General features: G+C 44.6%; 1 protein-coding gene across 1 annotated transcript; it reads left to right on the top strand.

Annotated features, from left to right (window-relative positions):
- Positions 1–355: 355 nt before the first annotated feature.
- On the top strand, positions 356–13,592 carry STOM (stomatin). Its single transcript, XM_065879138.1, has 6 exons — positions 356–454; positions 1,385–1,457; positions 2,482–2,564; positions 5,731–5,934; positions 6,912–7,046; positions 13,398–13,592. Exons 1-6 carry the CDS (start codon positions 443–445, stop codon positions 13,590–13,592), a joined length of 702 nt encoding a protein of 233 aa, XP_065735210.1. The 5' UTR covers positions 356–442.
- The last annotated feature ends 1,265 nt before the right edge of the window (positions 13,593–14,857 follow it).

Genomic DNA, 14,857 nt, shown 5'->3' with positions numbered 1-14,857 from the left:
CCACCCTACTTTCACCTCCATCCCAACGGTGTGGTGTGAGTTACCCCTATTCTGTGTTTTCAAAATATACTGAACGGACACTATATCTGCACTTAGTATTATAATGATCTGTTTGTCTATCTTGCCTGCTAAACTGTAACCTTCTTGGTAGTTGGGATTGGCTCTTACTTTTATCACTTCACTGCATAATAAAAATTAGGGAAAGTAGCACCTGCACTTCAAGGTTTTTATGAGGATTTGATGGGAAAATACATGTAAACAGCTGGTGTTCAGTGAATAGCAAGGATGAAGGTGATGGGGGGACCATGCTAAGAACAGTGATAAGAGCTGTATGTTTTTGGTTTTCACAGATAGCCCCAGTGCAGGCCTGGGACCTTGTGGATGGATTTTGGTGGCTATATCATTCTTGTTCACAGTTTTAACTTTCCCGTTGTCAGTATGGATGTGCATAAAGGTAAAGAATATTTCATCAACATCTGGAAAGGGGTCAACTCCTAAGTACATAAGCCCACTGTGTGTGTGTGTGTGTGTGTGTGTGTGTGTGTGTAAGAGAGACAGAGAGAGACCATACTGGCCTATAATTCTTAACTCTAGTCACCAATTATCATGGAATCTTAAGACTTCTTTTCAGCCACTGCCCAGTCAGCCCCTCCTGACGATTAAAGTAGGGATCACCATCTAAAATTTTCTGGAGTCAGGGATGTGGGGTGGTCCTGTGAGAGCAAGTCCTCCAGAGTCAGGATGCTGAGGTGTGACTGCTGGTGCCATTATTTACTGTGTGACCTTTGCCATGTATAATGTGAGGAAATAGCAATACCTGCCTTATAGGGCTGTTGTGAGGATTAAATGAATTACGTACTTATCACAACACCTGGCATGTGTTAGTAATACATTAATAACGTTAATAACGTCTATAAAGTTATTAATACTGTGATAAATGACTATCATTTTCATATTCCTAAAAAGAGAAAATATGCTCTAAGAATTTTCAGATTATGTTACTATTATAATTTAAGGAATCAGGAGACAAACTATGAGGACTTTAGCGCTTTTTTTCCTGTATTGACAATGCATGAGTAACTGGATAATAATGTTAACAGCTGAGGTGTGTGGATTTGCTTCTGTATACTCTTCTATGCTTTCCAGATTTTATACAAGGAGTATCTATTGCTTTTATGATCCATAATAAAAGTAAATAACTTGGTTATTTTGGCAGGGATGATTAAACATTAACCATGTTACCTATAGCTATTATCTGGATTATAGAGAAGAAAAGAAAATAGAGGCATCTCACTTGTTTAGAGCAGAAATATGTATTTTAAAAGCTATGCATATAAATACTTGTACTCCTCATGTTAAATTATTATTTGTGCTTTTAATCTAGATCATAAAAGAATATGAAAGAGCCATCATCTTTAGACTGGGTCGCATCTTACAAGGAGGCGCCAAAGGACCTGGTCAGTACTAGGATTCTGAACTGTGCCTGGAGAACGAGATTCGTCCTTTTACTGATGTGATTTCCCTTATGAGGGTCTCTGTTGACTCAGAAGAGAGTTCTCATAGCAGAAGTTGTGCAACAATAGCAGTGCTGCCTACCAGAAATTACCCTTTCCTTCCTGCCTCTCCCCTCCCTTTCCTACTTGAGTTGATAAGTTTATCTTAGGCCAAGAATAGCCACAGCTATCGAAATTAGAGCGTGAGAGTCCCTACTGAAATAAATGCTTTCAGTCATTATTTTTGGCAAACTTCGATTAAGCTCCCACTGAGTTCCAGGCTCTGGGAATTCAAGGGAGATGAAAACACAGTCCCTGCCCTGAAGGATCTTACTGCCTGGAGGTGGGACACCAACAAGGAAACAGGTAGTTACAATCCCACGTGATAAGTATTATGGTCAAACAGTCACAGATGGCTGTGGAAACCCAGAGAAGAGTGATGACCCCAACTAGTGGATGCTTTCTGGAGGTGACATCTTGCCAGGAAAGGGTGTGAGGCAGGGGAGAGGTGTTCCCGGCACAGAATATGTGCAGAGCAATGCAGAGGAGAGCATTGTAGGCTCAGGGAACTGCAGGCGGCCCAGCCAGAGTGCAGGACGGGAGGAGAGGGTAGTGGGTGAAGAGGTAAGCGGGGTCAAGGTCGTGCAGGACCTTGTACGGCTTGTTCAGGGGTTTGTGTTGGTTCATAAGAGAGAAACTAGAAGGATTAGATAGATGACTTGGGAAGTGATTGCGTTGGTCTAAGGGAAAACAAATGGGTGACAGTAACAGTGAAGTAAGGAGATGCAATCCACAGGTCTTGTGGGGACAGTTAGATGTAGGAAGAAAGCAGCGGGCGTCAAGGATGACATTCCTGGCTTCTGGCTCATTCACTGAGATGAACTGCTTTCTTTTGGTTTATCAGGTTGATTCTGTTAGAACTGAATGGTGCGGTGAGCTGGTCAGGTGCTGGTGTCTCTTTCTAATCTCGTGTATGTCTCTGTTGCAGGTTTGTTTTTTATTCTCCCGTGCACTGACAGCTTCATCAAAGTGGACATGAGAACTATTTCATTTGATATTCCTCCTCAGGAGGTAAGGTTGTCTTTTGCTGTGAGTAACTGAGCTATCACCGGGGAAGGGGCCTGGCGTTGAGAGGCAGCAGGGGACAGTAGTCAGAGCACAGCTTTAGAGGCTGTCTGCCCTCACCATTTTCTGGCTGTGTGACCTTGAGCAAGCTCTTTAACTTCTCTGTGCCTCCGTTTCCTCATCTATAAAATAGAGGTTATAATAACAGGACCTACTTTATATGGTTCTTTTGAGGACTAAATGAGATACTCTATGTAAAGTGCTTAGAGCAGAGGCTGATAGGTAGTAAGTGCTATGAAAGTGCTTGTCGTTACTATTATTACAAAACGTACTGTCACATTAATGTAATATAATATTACTGTCATCACCGTTGTCATCATTTTTACTACCACACTTCTCTCTGGGTTTCTGATACGATATTCTTCTTACGGTTCTTGACTGTATTCTAAGTAAATTGGTTAGAAGCCAAAGAATTAGAAACTGCCCCTTTGGTACTTTAGATAAGCATATAATGTTTTATGTTAGTAATTATTTCAGGCTTTTTCAAATTGCTCCACAAATCACCATTGAAACGCACAGCAGAACCCAGAAAGTAGATGGTTGCAGTGAGACAGAGGAATTCCTCCATACTACAGTGGTGGAGCCAGGACTCAAAGCCAGCCCTTCGGATTCCCTGTGCAGTGCTTTCCCCACGGCTCCATGCTAAGTGCATCCTACAGCAGCTCCGTCCTGGCCCTTGACGCAGTGATGGCCATCCTGGCGCTCATGTCTAAGGAGTTGTAATAACCGTTGCAGATAGAAAGCCTAAAAACATGATGACGGGAGGGACAGAAGAAAACGGCCGGTGTTTTCTGGCCACAGGCCAGATACTCAGCAGAGTGGTGGAGCCTTGTCACAAAGGCACTTCCCTGCTGGCACTGAGCCAAGTAGTTAGGGAGGTCAGACTTCATAATCCACACATACCAGGTGAAACCGGAAATCATTTTCACCCACAAGAGCAAGACTGAGAGCATTGCTGTATTCTCTGCGTGCAAGATTGACCCTTAGGAGCCCCATTCAGGGTAGCGGGGAATTCTCCTGGCACTTTCCTCTGTAAACATGGCAGGCGTCTGGCAGGGTCACTGTGAGCTTCTGCCTTCCAGCTGCTCTCTAAACACAGAGCGGATTGGAACTTGGCAAGCAGTCCTTTTTCTGATCCCCTGTGAACTTACCGCGAAGGGAGATAAACACTCTGCCTACAATAATCAGTAGGTAGCGAGGATGCAGCTTTACAAAGCTCCAGCTGTGGTAGAGTCACAGTGGCAAGAACTCATTTAGCAACGATACACATTTTCCCATCACATCGTAGGAAAAGATTAACCTTCACACAAGATGGTAATACACTGTGTATCTATTTACAAATCCCCCACTTCTCTTCCAGGTTAGAAGTATTTTTAGGTTACTAAAAAAAAAGGATTACTGCTTTGATGCCTTGCAGAACTAAACTGCTATGTATTATCATTGTTTTTATTACTTTCCACGTACATAGCTCTTTACACTCTCAAAAGGGCTTCGTTTCCAAACATCTTCTTCTTTGACCTTCAGAGAAATTTGCATAGACTTGGGCCGTATTATTAGCCCCATCTCACAAATGAGGAATCGCTAAGTCAGTCTAAAGGCCTTGCTGGAGGTCACCGAGGGAGGTGCCAGCAGAGCTGAAACTATAGTTGGGGTCTCCTGACTCTCTCACTCCCACTTTCATCCCTCACTGTATTCCTGGGACCACGTTTCAGTCCCGTTCATCTCTTGTCTACTGACTACCTGCTGTGTGTCAAGCTCTCTGCCAGTGCTAGAGATACAAAGACAAACTGCCCTCAGGAAATTCATAGTCTAACAGAGAAGTGATGATGTAGATAACTCATGTCACTGCAGTGAAGGGGCAAAGGAAAGAGTGTTTAACTCTGCCGAATGAATCAGGGAAGTTCCATAGAGAAGAGGACACTTGAGCTGTGTCTTAAATGATGAGTAAGGACACTCCAGCCTGAAGCCGTGGGGGAGAGAGAAGGGAGGACATGCAAGGAGAGGGCCATCTGCAGAAAGGCCTGGGGCATGGAACATGGTGCACGTGGGGACCTGCACGTCTAGCATAGAGTGTGTGCAGGAGTGGGGAGGAATGAAGCCAGAGGGCAGATGTCAAAGGGCTTTACACCAAACCATTGAATGTCATAGGAAGCACTGATTCATTGTGTCCTGTTGAGCATTTTCACGTAGCCTGCTGTAAATGTACTTCCACCTTGACCTCACCCTACGAAAACAGTTCCATTCACTTTTCGTTCTAGTAACACTCTGCTACTTACAGTTCATGAAACCTCGGCTCCCCGGGACCTCTGTTCCTTTCACACATTATTCTCTCTGCCCTGAATACTCGTTCACTCTATCCTCAGAAAATGTTTATTTCCTTTCTCAAGACTCAGTTCATGTATCACCTCTGCCACCTAAAACTGTCCATCCTTAGTCCCTTAGAGCTCCCCTTGATTCCTCAACCTCTTTGAAAGTGGGAACCAAGTTTTTTCATACCTTTATCCCTGGAACATAGCACAGCGCCTGCTGCTAACTGCTACTAAGTCTCAGTATTTGTTACGTGATCGAATGAAGGAATGGAATTAATAAATAAATGAATGTACTTTGTTAACATTTTATAGACATAGTTAACATTCTAATGCTTTGCTCTCTTAGTCCCTTTGGGCTGCTGTAACAAACCACCATAGACTATGTGGCTTATAAACAACAGAAGTGTATCGCTCACAGTTCTGGAGTCTGAGAAGTCCGAGATCAAGGCACCAGCAGATTCGGTGTCTGATGAGGGCCTGCTTCCACTGTCTTTTCATTGTGTCCTCACATGGTAGAAGGGGGGAGGGATCTCTCTGGGGCCTCTTTTCTAAGGGCACTAATCCCATTCACGAGGGGTTCACTCTCATGACCTAATCACCTCCCAAAGGCCCACCTCCACACACCAACACATTGGGGATTGGGTTTCAACATGGATTTTGGGGGAACACAAACATTTAGTCAACAGCACTTACTAAAGACAATCAGCTAGTGTTTTAAGGTGTTCTGTCACATAACATTCCTTACAGTTTTATTAAAGAAAGAGGTGGTTGACAGATGTAAAATTGCTTCCTTTGTGTTGTAGATCCTCACTAAGGATTCAGTGACAATTAGTGTGGACGGCGTGGTCTACTACCGTGTTCAGAACGCTACCCTAGCTGTGGCGAACATCACCAACGCTGACTCAGCAACCCGTCTTTTGGCACAGACGACTCTGAGGAATGTCCTGGGCACCAAGAACCTTTCCCAGATCCTCTCCGACAGGGAAGAAATTGCACACAACATGCAGGTGAGGAGTGTACCAGTGCTGCAACTCACAGAAGTTGGAAAATAAAGCAAAGGGTCAATGGGTATTTGAGAACTTTTCATCAAGTCAAGTTGGGGAATCACCGGCCTTTTTTTCTTTGTAGAAAAGTTTTCCCAAACCTGATGGAAGGGATTTTTTTCACATAATTAGCTCATGGGTTAATAACACTCCGATGTGTGCATTGTTTTTTAATTCCCTCCAGTGTGTATTTTTTTCTCCCAGAATTAGTGTTAACCTTTTTCTTTAGCATAAGAGTTCAGAGGCCGTTCTACAAGATAGCGCAGGTGTAGTTAAAGCCATATTCTGTGCGAGTCCCGTGACTGCCTTTGCAACTCTTACGCTTTCCAGTCTTGCTTACGTAACAGATGACGAATCAAACCTGACTTGTTCAAAAAAGATCAAGTACTATAAATCTGAACTGTTATTATTTGTATAGACTTCACTGTGTGTGAAACCTCTGGTCTTACTTGATGCCCACAACAACCATATGAAATAGAATAGAGTGATTTCATTCCTACCGTTGTAAAGGGAGGATACTGAAGCACAAAGAAAGAACGTGGCTCACACAGAGTCACATTGGCTCAGGAGTCTGCTGGCCACCTGTTTTTATAAGTGAAGTTTTATTGGAATACAGCCACATCCATTGATTAATGTACTACCCATGGCTGCTTTTGACCTGCAAGGGTAGGGTTAGTTGCAACAGAGACTGAAAATAAACAATCACTATCTGACCCTTTTAGAAAAAGTTTGCCAGCCCACCTTAGCTTATTAGTAACAGAATCAGGAGCCGCTCCCCAGTAACCCAGCATCCCACTTCAACCTCCCTGCCTGCATGGATAACTGATCTCTCTGCAACCCTCCACCAGTGCCTTTCCCGCTCCAAATCCCAGTGAACAGAGCTACCTTAGGCCACTGGGCGGGGGCTGAACATTTCTAGCTTCCTTCTGTCTTCGTCACAGACCACTCTGGATGATGCCACTGATGACTGGGGAATAAAGGTGGAGCGTGTGGAGATTAAGGATGTGAAGCTCCCTGTGCAGCTGCAGAGAGCCATGGCTGCGGAAGCAGAGGCATCCCGGGAGGCCCGGGCCAAGGTAACCTTTTTTTTTTTTTGTAGCCCATTTGTTCTTCCTGTTGAGTTTTCCTTTTTAATTACACAAAGTAAAACGTGTTTGTTGTAAAAAATTGAAACGATCCTGAAGTAGTGAAGATGAAGGCTCTCCCCGTCACTTTACATTTCCCCCAGAGGCCAGCACTCTGAACAGCTTAGTGTACATACAGAAGATTTCCATTTGGGGTTTATTTGACTAGGTTGTTAGTCTACTGGCTTGTTTGGTTTACAAAAGTGGGATCATACAATACATAACTGTTCTTCACCTTGCTTTTCTCACTCAACAGTATCTCCTGGGAATAGCAGTACACAGAGATCTACCTCGTTCTAACTGCACATCCCATACATTATTCTCCCAGTCCCCTATTAAGGACACATTAACAGTTCTGACTTCAGAGCAGATGGGCAATCGCATCAGCTTGCTTACCATTCATTCCTTCCTTATTTTTGTCTTCTGTTTCATTCTCTGTCTTTTCCCAGGTTCTTCTTTCTTCCTACGGTTTGCTCTTCCTTTCTCTCCTCTTCTCTTTTTTTCACTTCTTTTTCTGTTTGTGGCCTCTCCCGTTGCGGAGCACAGGCTCCGGACGTGCAGGCTCAGCGGCCATGGCTCACGGGCCCAGCCGCTCCGCGGCATGTGGGATCCTCCCGGACCAGGGCACGAACCCGTGTCCCCTGCATCAGCAGGCGGACTCTCAACCACTGCGCCACCAGGGAAGCCCTCCCCGCCCTTCTTTTTTTAAATCATTATCCCTGCCTGTGTCTTAACCCTACATGGGTACACGACCCCCATGGGAGGTGCTGAGGGAATATTTGTGAACCTGGAAAAGAGGATCTATTGAGATGATAGTGTATAAGGGATATCTCACCACACCCAAGGGTAGGAAGTAGAGTCAAGCCTCTCCAGAATTGGAGCCAGAGACCAGAAAGCAGCCTCAGGGGAGGCAGGCATTCCATATCCTGGGCCACGTCTCGCTGCAGACAGCTGGAGGGGGAGAATGTCTGACTCCCAAGTGCACGTCTCCCCAGTTGAACGCTGAAGGAGACACACCAGCCCCGATTCCAAATTCACAGCAGAGTGATTCTTTTCAGTCCACCTTCACTCAGAGATCCTAATAAGGTCCCACAGCCCCTTACCTATGAATGGGTGGAGGAAGAGGGACAATTTTCATAGGAGTGGTTGCTGTGGATGTGACAGGTCTCCCGGGATACCAGGAGCGAACCAATTTGTTGCCGTTAGAAAACAGTAGTAACTGGTGATAATTGGCTAACCACAGGACCCTGCCCTTCTGTTAGGATGCCCTGTAAGCCACGGATTGGTCACTGTAATTTCTTAGCCAGCACCAAATAAAATAGTAGTTCATTTGACACACTGCATCCAGAATTTTCTACTAACCAGGATTTTTAGATTTGCCTGATGTGTTCATTGATGCTTGTGATAACACTACAACACCCTCAAGTACTTTGTCTCCAAACCATCATATTTTTTTTAGAAGATTAAATTACATTTGTGTTAATGATATTAAATATGCCCCACTATAATTTAGTTATTTGGAAGATTAGGAATCGCTTTTACCTAGAATATGTCATTAACCAAAAGCCCTGTTTCCAAACCATATTGAATAATAGAATTTATTATACATAGAATACATAGAGTTTCGGAGCCTGAAGGGTCCTTAGGGATTATCTTCTGAAGGTGACAAATACCTGGCCCAGAGGCTGCCACTCCACCCTCAGGCTCCCAGGCCGGTAATTAACCACAGCACCGTTTTCCCCTGAGCTTGACTTGACCTTAGAACCGTGCTGAAACACTCCAGGTGACAACCTGCAGCTGCTTGGAATTGGCCCTGAACATGAAACTTATTTGCCATCTCACTCTTTAGATGAAAACGTCAAAGCCCAGAAAAGTTATGTGTTTCCCTGAAAAGCACACAGTTGATTAGTGACCATGGAGATTAGAATTTCTTCTGCTCCCCACTGCCTCCTCTGGGACTTTCCAGGATGGACCAAGTCTCTTCTACCAGCATTCTCACCAGTTAAGAAAGAGAGCTCCTGACTTCCCTTTCTAACAATAAGAAGAGATAAAGGAAGCTGGTTAGAATTCTGAATTACTGTGCTCTCACTTGGGTGAGGCTGTCTTTAAGGGTGCGGTTAACACGCAGAATCACAATGAGTCTCATCCTTCCATAAGGTACAGTAACCCCGCAACAGCCATAAGGCCCTGTACTCAAGTCCTCAGGGAAATAGGGGTCACCATTTCTTCAACCAATAAATTGCAGAGGAAAAGGGTGGGAGAGTCTATAGATGAAGAGACTTCAGAGAAAAATTCCTCAAGTTAATTGGCCGTCAGGGAAGTGCAAATGCAAGTCACAAGCAGATGCCACACTAACCATCCACCAGAATGGCTTAAAAAAAGAAAAAAGGAAGCAAAAGATGCAAGTGTGGGCGAGGGAGGAGGTTTTGTTGGTGAGAATATAGATCGGTACAACCGCTCTGGAAAACTGTCTGTCTGTATCTGCGAGGAATGCACACGTTTGTTTACCAAAGGGCACATGCTGGAGTGTTCACTCCAGTACTCCAGCGGCACTTTGTAATTACCCCCGACTGGCAACTACCCACATATCCATTGCTGGCTGGCTGGATAAATAAACATGGTTGATTCATACGAAGGGGTACTGCACAGCAAAGAGAATGAACATGTAAGTGCCCACAAGCGTAATTGTGAGAAGAAAGGTCACAAAAGAGGACAGATTCTCCTGAACGCGTTATGATACGTTAGGGGGACCTCTTTTTAAAGTTTTCAGACCAACTCTTAATGACTGGAAATGGAATGTCTTCCGTGCTTGCAAATTCTCCCTTATTTCCTTTTTCACAGTTCTCAGAAAAGTGCCTGGCGTGTGCTTTCGGGCTCCTATCTCTGGGGCTACTCATCTAATAATTGAGAGGGTGGGGTGCAAGAACGCAGGTCACCTTTCTTGGCGCTTGCCTCAGAGCAGCCCCCCTAGGCCACAGGAGGAGACAGCAGGACGGCCCACGTACCTGAAAGTGCCAGCTTTCGACACGACAGTCTGTAAAGACGAAGTGCCGATCGACAGGGGACTACTGCACTTTTTGCAGAAGGCACACACGCCCGTGGGTAGCTTGCGTTGCTTCCTAACATCCTACCCACAGTGCCCGCTTGGCCTGTGTTAGACACGGCCTGTGGTATCGTGTTCACCTCGGGCAGCTCACTCAGAGCAGCTGTTCTATTAACAAAATGTGAGACAGCTGGGTGAGTCTGGCTTCCCAGCCAAGAGATGGTGTATTGATTGGTAGTGGGAGATGAGCTATCTTTGCAGTTGGTCCATGTCCAGACAGAAAAAAGGACCTAACTGGGCATCTGAGATGACATGGAAAGAAAATCAGAGCCTGCCATTCTCGTGGCAGGGTCGGCTTGTGCGTCCTCTCCAGTGTTTGCCTGGGAGGACGGTTCCCAGAGTCCCTTTCAGTATGGCTGGCACTGGCCCCTTCTCACACATCTAGTAGGGCATAATGGTTTGCCTTGATAAATTGAGGTTTTTATCCTCTAATCTGGGTTCCATCTCCCAGTAAGTATCCCCTGTCTCACCGAATGCACCGCAATCCAGGAACCTGGACTCAGCCTCTGTGCCCCTCTGGTCTCGTCCCAGTCCGCCCCACACTGTTGAGTCACCCTCCTGAGCAGCGCCCCAGTCTGTTTCCTCCTCCATCCCCACTGCCGGTGACTGGCACCAAATCACTCTGAAAGCTCTCCCTCTCTGTCTTTTCTCTTACTGATGCTCAGACATCTGTCGGAGTGTTTGCTCAAACTAGATCTGATGAGGGTTCCCATCGCCTCCGGGATGAAGACGAACACCCGATCTTGTGCTGCCCTTCCTACCCCGCCCCATTCCCCCCCTCCCACCTTCCCAGCTTGTCCCATTCGTCTCCCACCTTCCCTTCTGCCCCGTTCACCCCCCACCTTCCCACCTTGCCTGATTCACCCCCTACCTTCCCTTCTTCCCCACAGTGCTCATCCCCTTACAGGGTCCTGGAATACACCAGCGTTTTTGCACCTCAGTACCTTTTCATGCGTTCTGCCTGCAATATTCTTTCTCATCTTAATCCAGACAGCAAGGCTTTCGTCCTGTAATGTTCAGCTTCTTCTGTAACCTCACCACTTCACCTTCTGCAAAAATTGCTTTCCTCTCAGTGCCGGCATTTGTACATGTCTCTGTCAGCATTTGTCACACTGGAATGAAATGATCTGCTTCCAGTCTGTCTCCCCTACTTGGCCAGGAGCTGAGGGAGGCGGGGGAGTCCCCCTCCATCCCTAGCCCCTCACAGGGCTTGACACCTGGGAGGCCCCCAACGTTTACTGTATACGTGAATGAAATTGTACTGGTCGTAAGACCATTGCTTTCCATTCTGATATTCACAGCAGTGTTAAGAACCATTAATATTTTGAGATCCCTGTGAGAACAACCTAACGACCCTTTTAGTCTTGAGGATTATGGTATGTTTACACCTCTTCTCCTAGGATTACGAATTAGAAGTAACTGCCTTGATTTGGCTTCTGAATCTTTTAGGAATTAGGGTATAAGTGGATCCAAAAATTAGGTCTCGACTTGGCGCTTGCCCTTCCTACATAATTAGCCTCCGTTTGTACACTCAACATATAACAGGCTTTCTCTGTCTTCCTCACAGTGGTCCCATGAGGTAGGTGCTCTCCCATTTTAAGAATAAGAAACTGAGGCTCAGAATGTTAAATACAGTAAGTCCCCTACATACGAACCTTCAAGTCACGTACCTTCCAGTTGCGAACTTTCAAAGATGCAAACGTGTGTTAGTGCGTGTCCAGTCACATAAGGTAGTGCACGTGTCTGGGTTACGTTGTCGTGTGCGTGCACCCTCTGCAAGTGGTTGTGCTTCTGTGTACTTCACAGTCCTGTGTAGAGTACAGTAGCACAGTATCTTTATTCCAAGCCCAGGATGTTTGGAAGCAAGTGTAGAAGCAGCGGTATATAGCCAATTGTGTTAGTTGGGTACCTAGGCTAACTTTGTTGGACTTACGAACAAATCGGACTTACGAACGTGCTCTCAGAGCGGAACTCGTTCGTTTGTGGGGGACTTACTGTAACCTTTCTGAGGACATTCAGCTAGGAAGGGTTAGGTTTGTGATTTGAGCTTAAGACCATCCAGACTCCAACGCCCCTGCCGTCCCCACCACTCCAGTGATCTTCAAACTTTTTGCTCATGTAACCCCTCAAAGAATTTAGAAAAACTCTACGTCCCATGTCACATTTTAAATAGACATGTACAATTTTTCATTTTGAATGTATATACTTGTCAAGCATATAAGTCCTGGCATGTTTTAAAAATTGACATTTTGAAATGAAACTGTTAACATCATTCTTTTAAATGTATCCAGTGAAATTTCGATAACGTAATGATTTCATCCTCTGTTTTATAGAATGATGAAAGAATAAGTTCTTTTAGCAATTAGGAATTTTTCATTTTTTCTTTTTCTCCTTGAACTTTTACTTCCATTCCACCTCCCCCACAGAGTCTTTTCCTAATATAATGTATTTTGTCATGAATTATTTTCTCACCCTTCTGGAACACATTTAGTATATAAGTTAAAATATTTTTAAAATTTCTCTGACTACAAGCAAGGGTCTCAATGAGATGAATGAGGAATGAATCCGTGTCTTTGTAGATGGTTGTTACTTATTGCTAGAATAAGACAATATTCAGCATCAATTCTACTTTTCATTTTTACAGGTATAAGGAGTAGGAAACCTTATTTATATAAATAAGTAGATGGAATTGGAAGTTTTTTTTTAAGTAACTTTATACAATTCTTAGCACTCCCTCTGAATTTACGTGCTAAAAAATCCTACAGTGATCTTTCATCAAAAAATACTTTTAATTATCCATCCGCTTGCAGTACAATAAGGTCCTCTTCCCTTTCTTTGAAATCAAAGAATTGGAACTCCATCTGACTTGCAAAAGGCTTTGTATACAGTCACTGGGGTCATTCACTTTCTCAGCCCCTACACAGTATTCTGAATTGTCCCCTTGTTTGGTGCCCTAGAAATGGGAGAAAGGCAATAAATAGTAAAAGAGAATGTCTTGCCCTCAGGCACATATTCACGCAAATCAGTTACAGGAAAAAGAACATACAGGAACTGAGTCTGGAAATTGATTTCCTTAGAATTATTCTGGCTGACTCTCAGGAAGGCTTTGTGTACCACCTGAGCTAGACGTACCCCGGTTTGAACTGCTCAACACCCGCCGGTGTTCTCTGGTTTGACTTCTCCTTGCCACTGTTCTGTAGGTCATTGCAGCTGAGGGAGAAATGAATGCATCCAGGGCTCTGAAAGAAGCCTCCATGGTCATCACCGAATCTCCTGCTGCCCTTCAGCTCCGGTACCTTCAGACACTGACCACCATTGCTGCTGAGAAAAACTCGACAATCGTCTTCCCTCTGCCCATAGATATGCTGCAAGGCATCATGGGGGCAAAACAGTGAGCCATGTAGGCCGATGCAAAGATGAGCTCTTCCCTCCTAAGGATGAAGTGGGGACCAAACCAGCCTCTAACCCATAAGGAGGGAATAGGGTGGGAACCTTGACTTTCCTCCCTCCGTTCCTTTCTCCATATGTTGAGTGTGATGTTCTTAGAACGTGTAGTGCTCCTAGCCACAGACGAAGGTTGTTAGCTTGTAAATAGTACGTGAGAGTGATGATTTATGTAAGATAATCTCTCACTCTAAAATACTTCAAAGTTCGTATTTTTAGATTGTTACGCGATAGGTTAAGTCCATCTTCTTTCGAATCTCACTGAGTCATTCTGTGCCCTCTGTCAGCAGCCAGGCCAAAAGGAGGAAGGCAGACTATCATCCCAACCCGACACCCTGGCTGGACAAATGTTTTGCAGAGAACAGTGGCCTCGGGCTACAACCAGCTTCTCTGGGCCACATGTGCCTTACTTCCGCGGAGTCTCAGCTAAGGAAATTTCCCTAACATCAGTTTACCTTCTAAACTCAAACTGCCCCACCCACACCCCCGATGCTGCAAAATAATCCTTACTTAAGGGTAGACATGTCCTTGCCAGTACCTGTTAGCACTGGAGAAAAAGGGGAAGACCAAGGAAAATGATGACCCTAACCCTTGAAAGACTTCTAAATCCATTGCTGTAGACGTCCTTTTAAAATAACGTGGGTGGTTTGTTTTTTTAACTTCTTTGAGCCCCTTTATGAGTAAATGATTCCTCTGTGGTCTTTCAAACCAGCTAAATACTTGTCACAAAAGTGCTTTTTTTTCCTCACTTTTGCCTATTTTCATATATCAGGTTCTAAATAGTTTCGATTTTTTTAAATAAAATTTTCTCTAAGTTCTATAAGCCATTGTTTATATACCCATTTGAATAGCTTAAGGGACTAATACTTTAAAAAAATATATCTTCAGAAAGCCATTATATTTTACTGTCTGCATGCTATCGACTCGTGTACACTGTGAGCTATCTTGGTTACCATTCATTAAGTAGTAGAAGGAATTCATAGTCTCTCGGGCACACAATATCCAAGGAGCTTGGGAAGATGCTCTCAAGCTTAGCATATCTATATAGGTATAGATCCTTTTTATTTCCCTGGTGGTTTTTTTTTTTCTGTCGTACATGGTGATGCTGAAGGAGGAAGTGGTCAGCCCTTCTGAACCACCACTGCTGTAATATTAAGACGCATCTTCCATTTCACAAATGCCTGTGAAGCCAAGTAGCCTGGCATTCTTCTGTTGG

The sequence above is a fragment of the Phocoena phocoena genome, chromosome 6, assembly GCF_963924675.1.
Source record: "Phocoena phocoena chromosome 6, mPhoPho1.1, whole genome shotgun sequence".
NCBI lineage: Eukaryota > Metazoa > Chordata > Mammalia > Artiodactyla > Phocoenidae > Phocoena > Phocoena phocoena.
Note: the sequence above shows the minus strand (reverse complement) of the source record. Positions and strands in the feature narration are given on the sequence as shown.

Coding starts and splice junctions, on each gene's coding strand:
- STOM (XM_065879138.1), top strand. Junction 1,458..2,481: donor AGGAGGCGCCAAAGGACCTG/GTCAGTACTAGG, acceptor TCTCTGTTGCAG/GTTTGTTTTTTATTCTCCCG. Junction 5,935..6,911: donor AAATTGCACACAACATGCAG/GTGAGGAGTGTA, acceptor TCTTCGTCACAG/ACCACTCTGGATGATGCCAC.